General features: G+C 35.8%; 1 protein-coding gene across 1 annotated transcript; it reads right to left on the reverse strand.

Moving 5' to 3' along the window:
* Window positions 1–12636: 12636 nt before the first annotated feature.
* LOC113316573 (zinc finger MYM-type protein 1-like) lies at window positions 12637–13926 on the reverse strand. The gene is made up of 2 exons (XM_026564755.1): window positions 13307–13926; window positions 12637–13189 (listed from the first exon to the last, which is right to left on the reverse strand). The coding sequence occupies exons 1-2, from the start codon at window positions 13924–13926 to the stop codon at window positions 12637–12639; spliced, it is 1173 nt and encodes a 390-aa protein (XP_026420540.1).
* Between the last annotated feature and the right edge of the window lie 1384 nt (window positions 13927–15310).

Genomic DNA, 15310 nt, shown 5'->3' on the forward strand with positions numbered 1-15310 from the left:
TATTTCTCAATTCAATCTGCAATCAAACAAATTGGAATTTACGAGACTGATTGAATAAGAGAAATAACTTGGACGATATCACAAACCAATATCCAAGTATCAATAAATTCAATCAACAACCCAAAGGCCGGATTCAAGAACTGATTGAACTCAACACACAACCTGTGATATTTCTATTATATAACAAAATATAATGCGGAAAATAAATAACACAAACACCAGAAATTTTGTTAACGAGGAAACCGCAAATGCAGAAAACCCCTGGGACCTAGTCCAGATTTGAACCCCACACTATATTAAGCCGCTACAGACACTAGCCTACTCCAAGTTAACTTCAGACTGGAATGTAGTTGAGCCCTAACCAATCTCACACTGATCAAGGTACAGTTGCGCTCCTTACGTCTCTGTATCCCAGCAGGACTCTACGTACTTGATTCCCTTAGCTGATCTCACCTACAACTAAGAGTTGATACGACCCAAAGTCGAAGACTTGATAAACCAATCTGTCTCACACATAAAAGTCTATAGAATAGATAAATCTGTCTCCCACAGATAAACCTATGAGTTTTGTTCCGTCTTTTGATAAATTAAAGTGAACATGAACCAATTGATATACCAGACTTATATTCCCGAAAAACAACCTAGAAATATCAATCACCTCACAATAATCTTAATAGTATGGTAATGAAACAAGATATTGTGGAATCACAAACGATGAGACGAATATGTTTGTGACTACTTTTTATCTTGCCGATCGGAGAATCAATCTCGAGTAAATATTAAGGAAGATAATACTCAATACGATAGAACAGGGAAATATTAGAACACACAAATACAAAGAAAATAGTTGGGCCTGACTTCACAATCCCAATGAAGTCTTGAAATCGTTAACCTACAGGGTTTCGTGAAAAACCTAAGGTTAAAATAGAATTGACTCTAGTCTCAACTAGTATCACACAAGAGGTGTGGGGATTAGGTTTCCCAGTTGATAGAGTTCTCCTTTATATAGTCTTCAAATCAGGGTTTGCAATCAATGCTACCTTGGTAACAAAGCATTCAATATTCACCGTTAGATAAAAACCTGATTAGACTCAAGCTAATATCTTTCAACCGTTATATCGAACTTAGCTTGTTACACACAAATGAAAGGTGACTTTATTTAGATATAAGTAACCGTACCTAAACGTGTGCATATTGTTGGCTCAACAATAGTTAACTGAAGTTAGCCATATGAACACTTTCATATCAACCATATTCATCTTAATCATAACTAGTTCAAATGACTCAAATGAAACTAGTTCTAGAGTAGTTCAATTGTTTATATTCTCATAGAAGTATACAAGACATAATTGAAGCAAAATCGATTTTGATTCACATGAATCAAGTCATGAACATTATAGCCACGGTTTGCAAAAGATTGCATTCCTTATTATATAAATGTATTAGTTCATGAACAACCGATTTTTAGAATATTATCCACTTAGGTACGCATACCTAAATGGCCGGACTAATTTGGGTTTCACCAGTACGCGAACGGGTACACATACCTTCTGAACTCAGCAGAAAATCCCGGACCCGAACCTCATGCCAGTACGCGTACCGGTATGTGTACAAGGTTCCCGGACTTTCTCAAAACCAACCAGTACGTATACGGGTATGCATACCATGGTTCCCGGACTTGGATTACATATATGCAAGTACGCATACTATGCTTATATCCAATTGTTCTAAACTCTTATTTCAATCATTGAAACATTATTGGAAGACGACAAGAGCTGTCTCACACAAACTATTAGCTTCAAAGCAATTTTCAAGTGATCTAATGATCAGTACGAAATATTCCGAGTCTATATCAAATGAATGTGTCACACAAATCATGTAAGATGTTACCAGGCGATTTTCACATGATCATCTTTTGACTTTCGTCAAGAATATTAGATGAACTTGGTTAAAGCTTACCAACACATATTTCGAGAAATATGTAAACGAGTTAAACTCAGCTCGAAATATCAAATGTGTATAATTGAAGTCTATATAGCTATATGACTTTTGTCTCAAATAGTAGATAGAGTAGATAGACTTTTGAGTGATAGATGAATTCACGTCTCCATATACCTTTTGTTGATGAAGTTCCACAAGCTCCCCTAAGTGATTCTTCGTCTTCAATCGATGAACGACGTGAAGTCCAATGCTCAACTATACTTTTTATCCTAATACGAGACTTAGATATAAGTAGACTACAAATCAAGACTTATAGTTTTGGCAACTAAACTTGACAACAAGATTGAGATAGCAACGCTTGCGAGTTCGACCGAGCAGAGCTCTAACAATGTCTATTATATCTTTTGTGTTCATTTTGGAATATATGTATCTTTTTACTGAATGCAGTTAGTGTTACTCCAGAGTACAACAAACAAATAATAAGACACTCTTTTCCTGTTTCTACTCACTGAATGGGTGCAAAATAAATGAGCATATGTATCTTTCCATTATAATTGCATTAAGATTTACTTTTAAGTACAGTAAATGGATGTTATTTATCGATGTGAATGCTCAAGTAATTGTTTTCATCACATTATACTATTTAGGTTTCATAAGAGTGTTTTGTCATGAACGATAGACAGGGGCCTAATTTGAAACTAAATTATTCTATTGATTGATTCTTAGTTACTTCTTAAGACAATGCAGTAGGTAGAGTTGTTCAAAGAAAATATGGTCATCGTTATTGTTTGGTTCTCCAAGTATTTGAAGATGGACAATTTACTGATTCCAAGGTATGATTATTCTTAGTGTTCAATGTACTTTCTACGCACCAAAAAAGAAATTTGGAACATATGTATTGTTTTCTTTTGCCAAATTATTGGTTGTCTTTATAGGGAAGGAGAGTATCATTCAAGCACATACTGATTGGCATGACATCAAAAGTGGGTTATAGCGTCATCACAAAAGGTAGACTGAACAGTTCTGGTTTCAATCATGCCATCCATTTTGGATCTCCTCTCTGTAGCCATATTGTTGACTCTTTGGGTTGGTTGCAGTTTAAGAATCTTTAAATCCAAGTTGTCACAGCCTACTCAAATATTAAAAGACTTCAAAAATGTAACTTCTCATTCCGTTATTAAGCGTAAGACTTGCTTTGTACCATCTTAAGTTGTTTAATTGATGTTTTTGTAGCAACATTATACTTCGTTTTTGATCACTCTATTTCTTATCAAATAAACTTTGGGGCGTCCAGACAACTTATTTGACCAAAATGCTTGATTTATTGTTCCATGCAATCATTAAAGATAGAAATAATAAAAAACCTAACCCAAATTTAACAATGACAACAAAAAACAAAAACATTTCCGGGAGTTAGAGAGTTTATTTTTAGTAGAACCGAACTTTTATGGTGAATCTGAGCCCGTGCAAAGCATAGGCGCATATCTAGTCACAGGAGCATTGCTGATAAGTACCTAAAATACATCTTTTGGATGTCAGTTTCTTATGCTTTTCTTAGCTATTTTCCTTGTATTTTTGTATATTATAATGCTTTGTTTGCATTTTGTAGATATTTTGGAGTCATGTGACGAAAAACAATGGAAATCAGAGCTTAATTCATCATTGGACCTGAAGCATAACAAAGTAGTCTACAATGCGCTGGAAATAGAAATTACTGGAGCACCAACACCATTGTCTCAAGGCAGCCAGTGAAATACAATTGCAGTTTACTAAAGAACAACCTAGTTCTGCTAAGGGGGCACCTCCCTTCTTATAAGCTTGTACCAGAGAACTTGGTCGAGAGTTATTCTCAAGTCACAACCTAAGTTCTTCTGTCGTTTCTCCTTGTGTTGCATCAAGACCTGCCGCCAGTGCCGTAATTCGTGCGTGACTACCATGGGCTAAAGTTTTTGAGACAAACACGGAGATTAGTGAGAGTTCTGTCGAGATTTATACAGGGAAGAAACAAAGCTTTGCAGCCATTGAAATTGATTTGCTGTCAAAGGTTTTGGGAGATTAATGGAACAAGATTCGAGCATACAGATTCCATAGAGGTTCAAGAGCTTTGGGTTCTACCTGGATTTGTAAATGGCAGCTAATAGAAAGGATTTTATGGATGAATTCGTGAGAGTATTATTGTCGTATACTTGAAGAGTTCTTCCTGCCACTGATGTGCGATGAAAATTAATGTGCGCTTTAGAGTTCTGTTGAGTTTTGAATGAATGGGTTGTTGTCGAAATGGAAATTGTTATAGGGAAGGAGATAGAAATGATCGTTCAAATCAGGACGGAGTGTTTCTCTGAGGCACCAGCAAATGGCACAACACCTGTTCGAGAAAAGGCCTAAACCAGTAGCTTTTTCACAAGTTCAAGTTCAGTTGCAATGGTTCAGTAAAGGAAGGGGCTAGGCAGCTGGTTTTCCGTGAGTTTGTGGGTTGCGTACAAGAGTTGTTGGCGGTGGCTAGGAGTTCATAGAGGAATCGAGATAAACAAGGACATCAGGTACCAATTGTTTCTGTTTTTGTATAAGAGTTTTGAGCCGAGAAACCAGCTGAAGAAGTGAGTTACAACCATCGGTTTCAGTGATGGATGGAGGGGATTGAGATCTGTTTATAGAAGTCGAGATAATTTAGGAAGGATGGGCTCGAATTAGGTTTACACGCACAAGGAACAAAAAGCTATAAGAAAACCTAAGCCTACAGCAAGATATCATCTCATACCCCTCGCGACTGCACACAACATCTTAACTCTCCAAACCCTATTCCACCCCATGCAGCTGATTGGTTTGAATTTCAGTATTGTATTGTTTTGTTTTGTTTTTTTACTATGAACTCCAGTAGCTAATTGCATCTTGATTAGGGACGATTTCGACGTCTGGAACATGAACTCAATTTGATATTTAAACTGCCTGTTTTCTCGCAAATTGTCTTATTATTGTTCATTTTCTACGGTACTAATAATGTTTATAAGTTATCTCTCAATCGTTGAAGTTGCAAATTGAATGGTTGTTTGATGATTCTTATTACTAGATTAAAATTTCTTCGACCCGTAATTGTTTAGAAACTATAAACATAAGTAGCAATATATGCGTATTGATGATGGGACTTTGTTAAATATCCATGTGTAGAAATTGACACTAGTAGATGAGTCGTGTTAAATATCCATGTGTAGAAATTGGCACTAGTAGATGAGTCGAGCCTATGTATTTTTCACTAGGAATAGCCTATCTCACAGAACTTAATGCACTTGTTTAAGTCACACCTAGAGAGTGTACTTCTAGGAAACTTGGCAAGTGGAATCCGGTAGTCGAGCGCTTCCGTGTCCGGTGAATTAAGAGATTGTGGAGTATTTGAGCGTACTAAATATTCTAGGGTTATTAGTAATGGGTATTTTGCAGAAACATGGCTATATTAATAAGATTCATGTTTCGTGACCAAGAAAGAATCCTTGATCATTCTCATACTCATATTTGCATTAATATTCAGAAATTGAATTGACAACTTTAGACTCAACTCTGCCTTAGGAACGAACCTGCTTGTCATTGTACTACTAGTTAGTGTAAGAGAAGTAAGGAATTTATTTTTGCGAGTTCGACACCTCGTCAATTGCTCGGTTGAACCCACTAGCGTTGGTATGTCAAGTTAGTTGTCAATTTTAGTTTCCAAAATGCATTCTTGATTTAGTATACTATAGATAGTTTCGGACTAGATTAAGTCTAAGAAGTAGAATCGAAGCTATCCTTGACGGATGAAGTTTGAAGACTACAAGAAGAAATCAACAAGGACTTCATCAACAAAGGTATGGGTTAATTGATTTCATTTGGATTCTTGTTCAATTCTACCTTTCTGATCTATCGAAACAAATGCTCATTCTATGGAACAATTCCTATGATGGTAAATGTACACTTATGTGTATATACTTGAGGTTATTTGAGCCACGACTTTTGTGACAATAACCTTTAATCCCTGGAAAGGTTCTCACGTTATAGTGAATGAGCTTACGAATTCAAATAGCCAAGAATCACTCAATTCCGAGTTATAACGATGAAGTTATGAGTGATTTATTAAAGTAACAATTATAAGTGTTGTTGTAATTATTACAGTTCGTTAGTAAGAAACAATCCACGAACTATTTGTAACGGTTCACGGACTTGAGCCCAATTACGTGACTAGAAGTTTTTTTTAGTCAAGTTGGTGATGTTTCCTTATCTAGGAAAGTTAGCTATTACTCCAAGCATCTTTGTTTACCATATTAGGAGAGTTGTAACTTAGGAAAGACTCCCCAAATTAGGAGAGTCTTGAAAAAGGAAAATAGTTTTGCTTAGCTTTCAAGCTACCTTCACTATAAATAAAGGGTTCGTGAGTGCTACACGTTTTTCATCCCCTTTGGAAAATTGGTATAAGCTCATAAGGTTGTTTTCCATGTCTTCTGTTCTTCGTGAACAAGAGTGAGATAAAAGTCTTTGTATCGGGGATCACAAAGCCGAGTTGGATTTAATCTTCGTGATTGATCATACAACTTGTAATCTAGGTTTTTCACCTCTTGTCTATTCTAATGTCTTCTCTTCTAATATAAGACCATTCAAGAGTTGTTGATCATAAACCCTAGGTTTTGATAGATTTCAGTTTCCTATCGTATACCAATACTTGTTAGTCGAAATCGGAAGCTAGAAAGAAAACTTCGATTAAGGCATCTCGAAAAAATCCTTAAGAAATTTTAAACAAGATATCTCTAGATTTATTCTAGTTGATTCTTGTGGTAGAATAATTAGGGTCCTCTTCCATTTTTGAAGAGTATAATAATCCCTAATCTACAAGTTTGTTTTGATATTACTTTTACCTAGTGATTATTTTTCTCAAAACAAACACAAGATTTCCAAAACCTTGATTTACATCTAACGAGAAATCGATTCGGTGTTTTGTGAAAAACAAAAGATCGAAAAATATCAATCGTGTTAGAGCATAGCTCGGTCAACCTCGCATGCGTTGCTATCTCAAGCATGTTTGTCAATGTTAGTGATCAAAACTATAAGTCTTGATTTCTAACCTACATAGCTAAGTCACGAACTAGGATAGAAAAGTGTAGTTGAGCTCAAGGACTTCATGGCGATTCATCATACAACGACGAAGATCTATACAAGGAACCGTGGAACTTCATCAACAAAAAGGTATGTGGAGACTTGAACTTATCTATCACTCAAAAGTCTATCTCTTCTATCTCCTACTTCTTATGAGACAAAACCCGTATGTTATATAGACTAGATCATACACATTTGACATTTCGAGCTAAGCATTCATTGCTTATCTTTTATCTCGAAATCGTGTGTTGGTAAAGCGTTTCGCTTTGATCAAGTTTATCTTCACCTAGTGACGAAAGCCATGAAAATTTTCAATCACTTTGAGAATTGCTCTGACGTGAATCGGTCTGTGAATAACGGCTACATAACGTCCTCTGAGAATGTCTCAATAATTGAAATGAGAGTTTAGATTACATAACCATGTATTCCTTGAACCGAAGTTTTCGAACTTTGTTGATCAAGAGAAATCGGGAGGATTGTGGAATTGGCTTGCCAAGTCCGCGAACCCAGTCCTCAGACTCAGTCCGCGAACTATCGGAAGTTCTCGACCGAGAATTTCTGCTGGATTTTCCAAAACTCATTTGTGTGCTGAGTCCGCGAACCCAGTCCGGGAACTGGCGGAAGTTCTCTTTTCGAGAATTTTTGAGTTTGGAAAACTCAATCGATTAACTTAAGTCCGCGAACTTGTTTGTGAACTTAAGAGGTTATGATCTAAAGATGTGCTCTGAACATGAAACATTAAATTACTAAGGAATGCTTTATGCAAACCGTGGCTATAATGTTCATGAGCCGATTCAATTGAATTGAATCATCTTTGTTTCAATTGTGTCTTGTGTAGTTATATAAGATCTCATAGCAATTGAACAACTCTTTAACTAGTTCATTTGAGTCAATTGAACTAGTTATGGTGAAGACGAACAAGGTTAATATGAAATGCTCATATGGTTAACCTTTTGGGTTACTATGTTGAACCAACATACACGTACACGTTTAGGCATGGTTTTCACGAACCCAGTAAACGTCTACCCAAGTGTGTGTGACAAGCTAAGTTTTCGATCTAACGGTTGAGAAATATTAGCTTGAATCTAAATCAGGTTTTCATCTAACGGTGAATATGGATTGCTTTGTACCTAAGGAAAAACCATGATTTGAAGGCTATATAAAGGAGACATCTAGCATTGTGCAAAACTAATTCCCACACGTTTGTGTGCTACTAGTGCGCCCGCTAGAGTCGATCTCCATTAACCTTTGATTTTCTTCTCTAAAATCAGGTTAACGACTTAAAGACTTCATTGGGATTGTGAAGCCAGACCGATACTACTTTTCTCGTAGTTGTGTGATCTGATCTTGCATCTTCTATCGTACGAGTACAATCGATTGATTGGCTTGAGATCGTGAGAGTTTTCCGATAGGCAAGATAAAGAAGTCACAAACATCTTCGTCTCACTGTTTGTGATTCCTCGACAAACCTCCTTTGTAGTCGGAAGGATTGTAGAGAGGTGATTGATTAATCTAGGCTGTTCTTCGGGAATATAAGACCAGATTATCAACCGGTTCCTGTTCACCTTGATTTTATATCTTAAGACGGAACAAAACCTAGGGTTTATATGTGGGAGACAAATTTATCTTTTGATAGACTTTTCTGTGTGAGACAGATCTGTTTATTATTAAGTCTGTGATTTTGGGTTGCATCAACTCTTGGTTGTGGGTGAGATCAGCTAAGGGAGTCAAGTGTGTAGTATCCTGCTGGGATCAGAGGCATAGGAGTACAACTGTACCTTGGATCGGTGGGAGACTTATTGGGGTTCAACTATAGTCCAGTCCGAAGTTAGCTTGGAGTAGGCTAGTGTCTGTAGCGTCTTAATACAATGTGTATTCAATCTGAACTAGGTCCCGGGGTTTTTCTGCATTTGCGATTTCCTCGTTAACAAAACTTCTGTTGTCTGTGTTATTTCTTTTCCGCATTATATTTTATATAATTGAAATAATACAGGTTGTGCATTAAAGATCATCAATTGGAAATCCAACCTTTGGTTGTTGATTGATATTGATTGATCCTTGGATATTGGTCTTTGGTACCGTCCAAGTTATTCCTTGTGTTTGATTAAAGACTCGCTATTGTTTTAGATTGAGTAAATCAAAACAAGTAAGAGATATTGACTACTTGAGATACTTTAATCTAGATTGAGTCTGACTGTCTAGTTGATTCTCTAGCAATGTATTTCGGAGTTTGTCCATACAGATTGCTAATCGAATTATTGGGTGGTGTTGTTAGACCCCCGCTTTTTCAATTGGTATCAGAGCAGGCAAACACGTTTAAGACTTTACAAGTTTGTGTTTGTAGCGATCTGAATCTATGGACAATAGTGCTATCTCAATAAATGCACCACCAGATCCAGGGATTTCAGAATTCTCTTCCATATCTGATTTAATAAAATCTGTAGAAGAAATTCTATCTAAACCTCCACCAGGTTTAAAATCCCTTGAAGTGTTTTCAGGTATTGAAAAGAAGCTTGAGAGCTTATCTCTTGATGTTGAGTTATACCTCCAGAAAGAGCAAGAATCTCTTGACAGGCTAAATCAAGTTATGATGAATAATATTCATGTTGAGGTTGATATTGATTTACTAATTAGTGATAGCAATGCTCCTCCTCTGCGTAATCCAATTAGTTGTGATAAACTAAAAGAATTACAAGAGGAGTTTAAATCTCAGTCATCTGAGTGTATCACCTCAAAGCATGAATTGATTCGTTGCTCAATTCCTGATACTTCCTACCAAGATAGTAATATTGACTTCTTTTATGAAGAATTTAGGAAGTCTTTTTTTATGAAAAGAGTTTCCCTTCGCAGTACTAAAAACTATCTGCATAAACTGTTTTTTATAAGTTGGAAAACAAGAAATCAGAAACACAAATCTTTTTGGGTTCTCTTGAAGTTCTTTGATAGAATTATAAAAACAGTTCCTTGGGTGTTTCTCAACACTACAAGATTTAAGAGTTGTTGGAAAGAAACTCTTTCTTGGTGCCATGGTGAGAAAGACATTGTTCACCTCAACACAACTTGTTTGTGTGTAAAGTGTATTCTCACCAAGAAATGCCCTGCTATATATACGGTGAGGGAAGCACAACAACTGGGGCACACAGATTATGTTCGGTAAGGTGGGAGAATTCAATTGGACTTTTCTACAAAAGGTATGTCTATAAACTTGAGCAAGTTTTATGTTTTTATTACTTGTTTGGGTACTTATAATGATTCATGTACCTTGCTTATCGTTCATTTCTACCTAACTTGATCCGTGTTTAAGGTTCTTAAATGTTTAGGTTTGAAAACATTAGTTTGGGATGTTTGGACTTTATGGTACACATACCAAGTACGCATAACATCATTTAAAACCAAAATCCAGGGGTTTAAGTTCGCAAACTCCGTTTGCATACTGCTCCAGGATACGAAAATTCGTTTGCAAACCCATATGCATACTTGACGTCGATATTCAGTAAATATTTTTTGGTCGTAACTTCTTCATCCGAACTCGGATTGACCTCATTCTTTTTGCAATCTCTTCCTCTTTAAATTCTCTTCAAAATGGAGATGACAAACCTTGAATTTGGATGAGTTAAGATTGGTATTTGTCCTGACTCTTGTTTTTGAGTATTTCGCTCCATTTCGTTGCACTTGTTCCACTTCGCTTTGATCAAGTTTATCTTTACCTAGTGACGAAAGTCATGAAAAGTTTCAATCACTATGAGAATTGCTCTGACGTGAATCGGTCTGTGAATAACGACTATATAGCGTCCTCTGAGAATGTCTCAATGATTGAAATGAGAGTTTAGATTACATAACCATGTATTCCTTGAACCGAAGTTTTCGAACTTTGTTGATCAAGAGAAATCAGGAGGATTGTGGAATTGGCTTGCCAAGTCCGCGAACCCAGTCCTCAGACTCAGTCCGCGAACTGTCGGAAGTTCTCGACCGAGAATTTCTGTTGTATTTTCCAAATTCATTTGTGTGCTAAGTCCGCGAACCCTGTCCGGGAACTGGCGGAAGTTCTCTTTCCGAGAATTTCTGCTGAGTTTGGAAAACTCAACCGATTAACTTAAGTCCGCGAACTTGTTTGTGAACTTAAGAGGTTATGATCTAAAGATGTTCTCTGAACATGAAACATTAAATTACTAAGGAATGCTTTATGCAAACCGTGGCTATAATGTTCATGAGCCGATTCAATCGAATCGAATCATCTTTGTTTCAATTGTGTCTGTGTAGTTATATAAGATCTCATAGCAATTGAACAACTCTTTAACTAGTTCATTTGAGTCAATTGAATTTCTGCATTATATTTTATTTATGTAATTGAAATAACACAAGTTGTACGTTAATCAATCATAGTTGTTAAATCCGACCTTGTTTGTTGGATAAGACTTGATTGATCTTGAACAATTGATTTTGTTATTTTCACATTGTTAGACCAGTCTGGACTAACCCTGTTTCAAGTGGACACCGTGTTGAAATATTCCTTTAGTGATTGTATCTTAAAAGGGTTTATACACGGTGGATATTGAATAGGTTGTGATTAACACAAAAGATTTTGGTTCAAGAGCTTCACACTAAAATCAGGTTTACAGACTTGTTTTTGTTTAATTCTGATTGTGTTGAAATAAAGATATAGCTATTTGATATACTTTCCTAAAGATCGAGTCTGACTATCTAGTTAATTCACTTGAAAGTATATTGAAATAAGTCCTCTCAGATTGCCAAACGAATTGTTGGGTGTGGTTGTTGTACCCCCGCATTTTCAATTGGTATCAGAGCAAGCAAACACGTTAAAGACCTTATAAGTCTGTGTTTGTAGCGATCTGATATGGACAGAAGTGCTATCTCCATAAACGTACCGCCAGCCTTCGATGGCACGAACTGTTTATGGTGAAAAATTGTTATGTGTGCTCAGGCCCGGTCCTGACAGTTTGGTGGCTCTATGCAATTTTTTTTGTGGCCCCTAACTTAAAGAATGTACTTAACTATAATAATAGTTAAAACACTCAGAAAAAAAATCAATCAATTTAAGCTATGAATAAGAAGTTGAGCCTAATGAGTTACCTGATAAAGCTATTTGCTTGGCATGAAACCATTATCGAACTTTGTTAAGTCAAACACAGTAAGCTTTTTGGAACCTCCTTGGCTCCTTCCATGATTGCAAGTATTTCCTACTAATCTAGTAACAGTTTCTTCTGCAAGGACTGCTTGTATTGCCTTAAACGGCGATGCTTATCAATACTAATATCAAAGTACAAATTCAAAAAGAGAATTAGTACACAACCTGACATAAGAATTAAAATAAATAAATAATTAGCTTACGCATTGTCACCACGGCTACCTTATAAAAATAACAAATAAATCACTTAATGTTATTAACTAGAAAAATTCAATGTAATCACTCGAAAATCGATTCTCTTCGTACATTTTCACATGCGAAATCATGTATAAGCGATCCGTAGTCTATATTTGTTAACATTACATGTTCGATAGACAACATAGCCACCCCGTTTAATCTTTCCTGCGACATAGGAGATCGAAGATAATTTTTGATCAACTTGAGTTTAGAAAAACTCTCTCCGCCGTTGCAACAGTTACCGGTATAGTTAAAAAAAATTTGTAGGCTACCCACGCATTTGGAAATAAACCAACCATATTCTTTAAAGCTTCCAACACTTCAATGGGTTTTCTTACTTCATCCTGTAACAAACAAGTCATCACTTTTAATTCACTAAACAATTCTGCTCCGTCGATATCACTTGATGTTCCGTCTTTCAGATAACTTTCGTGCTCAGTACATGAATTCAACAATTTCCAATCATCCATAAAAGTTAACTTTTGCATATCAAATAAGAACCCAAACTTTTCTTCATAAATTTGAAACTGCTCAAACCGAGTCCCTACAGAGAGAAGAGCTTGATCCATTATGTACATGAAAAAATTAATCCTAAATGATTCTTCAGGTGATCGACGTACCTCTACATTTCTCGGCTCGCCAAATAACGTCTTTTTACAAATAAAACGCTTAATTCGGAACTCGGGTTTAATGCCCATCTGGGTAGCAATAACTCTAGCTTCATCTAATGCTTTTTCATATCCATTGTCCCTGTATGATTCAAGAAAAGTTATAAGTCGTTTTAATTTCTGAACAACATCATTTATGTCGATATCTTTCCCTTAAAGTGTTTTTCTAACTACATTCACAACGAATAAAACATTATGCCAAATAACTATACTAAGCAGGAACTCAAAATTCTCCATGTCTCGTTCAATAATGTTCTCGACATCATGCCTCACATTTTCCTCTTCACAAATTTCTGTTAAATACATTAGAGCTTCTCGAATTTTTGGGGCTTGTTGTCGTACTGTTTTAACACTTTCCACTCGACTCTCCCACCTTGTTTGGGACAATTTTTTCAATCTAATGCCCTCTGAACCTTTCAACTTATCTTTGAAAACTTTCCACCGCTTCGGAGAAGCTGAAAACGTCACATAAATACTTTGAAGTGCACCGAAAAAAGTACCTCCATAAGGGGTACACTTGACCATATCGCTGATAGTAAGATTAAAATTATGACAACCACATGGAGTGTAAAATGCTCCAGGGTTTACCTGAAGCATCCTTTTCAGTACACCTGTATGTAATCCTTTCATATTAGCGCCGTTGTCGTAACCTTGGCCTCTTACGTTAACAATGTCAAGCTGAAGATCTTTCAATGTATCTTGAAGCACACCAAAAAGGCCTTGACCAGTTGAGTCATCCACCTTTAAGAACCCTAAGAAGAACTCTTCCACTTTTACTGGAGTAGCAGAAGTATCCACACATCTAATCACAAGAGTCATTTTTTCTTCATGACTAACATCCGTAGTACAATCCAGTATAACATAAAAATATTTAGCTTCTCTTCTTAAGAATCATACTTTTCGTTTTATTGGCCAACCTCAATATGAAATCATTTTGAATCTTGTGACTAAGATAATGATAATGAATTTCGTTATTTTGTATACGATAAAGATGAATTTTCATTACCTCATCAAATTAAGCTGCCCATTCAATGAATCCCAAAAAGTTTGCATTGTTTGGTTGACCAATCGTTTCATTGTCTCCATGAAATGCTAAACTTCTTCTTGATAAAGTTCTTACAAGGCTAACTATCCTCTCTAATACTTTCCTCCAGTGTTCTTTTTCTTTTTTGATCAGTTCTTGCACACCTTTGTCAATTGTCTGTACCTTTCTCAATCTCATCTCCAATTCAGTCCATTTTAGCATACATCTGTAGTGCTGATCACAAATTTCATGTTCCTTAAGCTTTGTACTTAAATTGCCCCAATCTTGAAAACCTTCGCAAGCTAACTGCTTATCACTTCTGCGATTGCTAAACAACTTGCAACAAAAACAATAAACTTTGTTTTTGGTCATTAAATATATTAACCAACTTCTATCACACTTCTCACCATTGACAAGAGTTCAATCATAATAGTAATTAGAAAAACGCCTCTTAGTTACTTTATCCCTAGGAAATTCGTATTTTGAAACTCTTACCGGGCCTTTTTAGACCAACTTATCTCTCAAAGCTTGATCAATAACATCCCAATTTCCTGGATCATCAATATCTAAAGGTTGATACTCATCGTCGATGATGTGATTTGTAGATAGTGGTAAAAGTGGTTCGATTCTCAGACTTGCGAAGAATAAAATATAAACTTCAATTCTAAAACTAAAATAGAAAACAAACTAAAAATTGTCACAAACTCAATCAAAGATGATATCAATATTAAAAGAACACTGAGGCTAAGATTCCACTATTTTCCAAGTTCAAAGTGATTTAATCCCAATATTTATATTTATGCAATTTTCTCGTTCAAGTTGATTCTAACTTATTGCAACTAGTAGATTCTCAAAATAACAAGTGTAAATCCAAAGCATAGAACATCAAAAACCTAGGTCCAAGTATGTTCTATCAAAAGAAATCAAAATTGCTTAACAAGGATCATTCAAACAATTTTCAACCAAGGAAAATAATCATAAAATAATTGCAAATAAATAAATAGAATAGAATATACCACTTCTTGTTGGAAAAATAGCTTCCTTTATCGCCTCAGCAATGGGGTTTAGCTCCTCATATTAATCACTTGCTCAAAATACATGTTTGTTGCTCAAAAGTTGATTAAAGATGAAAAACTATAACACTGGATGTTTGCAACGATGTATTGGCGTTGCAAGACA

The sequence above is a fragment of the Papaver somniferum genome, chromosome 1 (assembly GCF_003573695.1).
Source record: "Papaver somniferum cultivar HN1 chromosome 1, ASM357369v1, whole genome shotgun sequence".
Lineage (NCBI taxonomy): Eukaryota > Viridiplantae > Streptophyta > Magnoliopsida > Ranunculales > Papaveraceae > Papaver > Papaver somniferum.

Bases quoted from the DNA above. Each gene is read 5' to 3' on its own strand.
- LOC113316573 (XM_026564755.1), bottom strand. From the start codon at position 13,926: ATGACTCTTGTGATTAGATGTGTGGATACTTCTGCTACTCCAGTAAAA. The intron at 13,190-13,306 runs GCATAATGTTTT...TGAATCATACAG, and splicing joins CTGCTTAGTATAGTTATTTG to GGACAATGGATATGAAAAAG.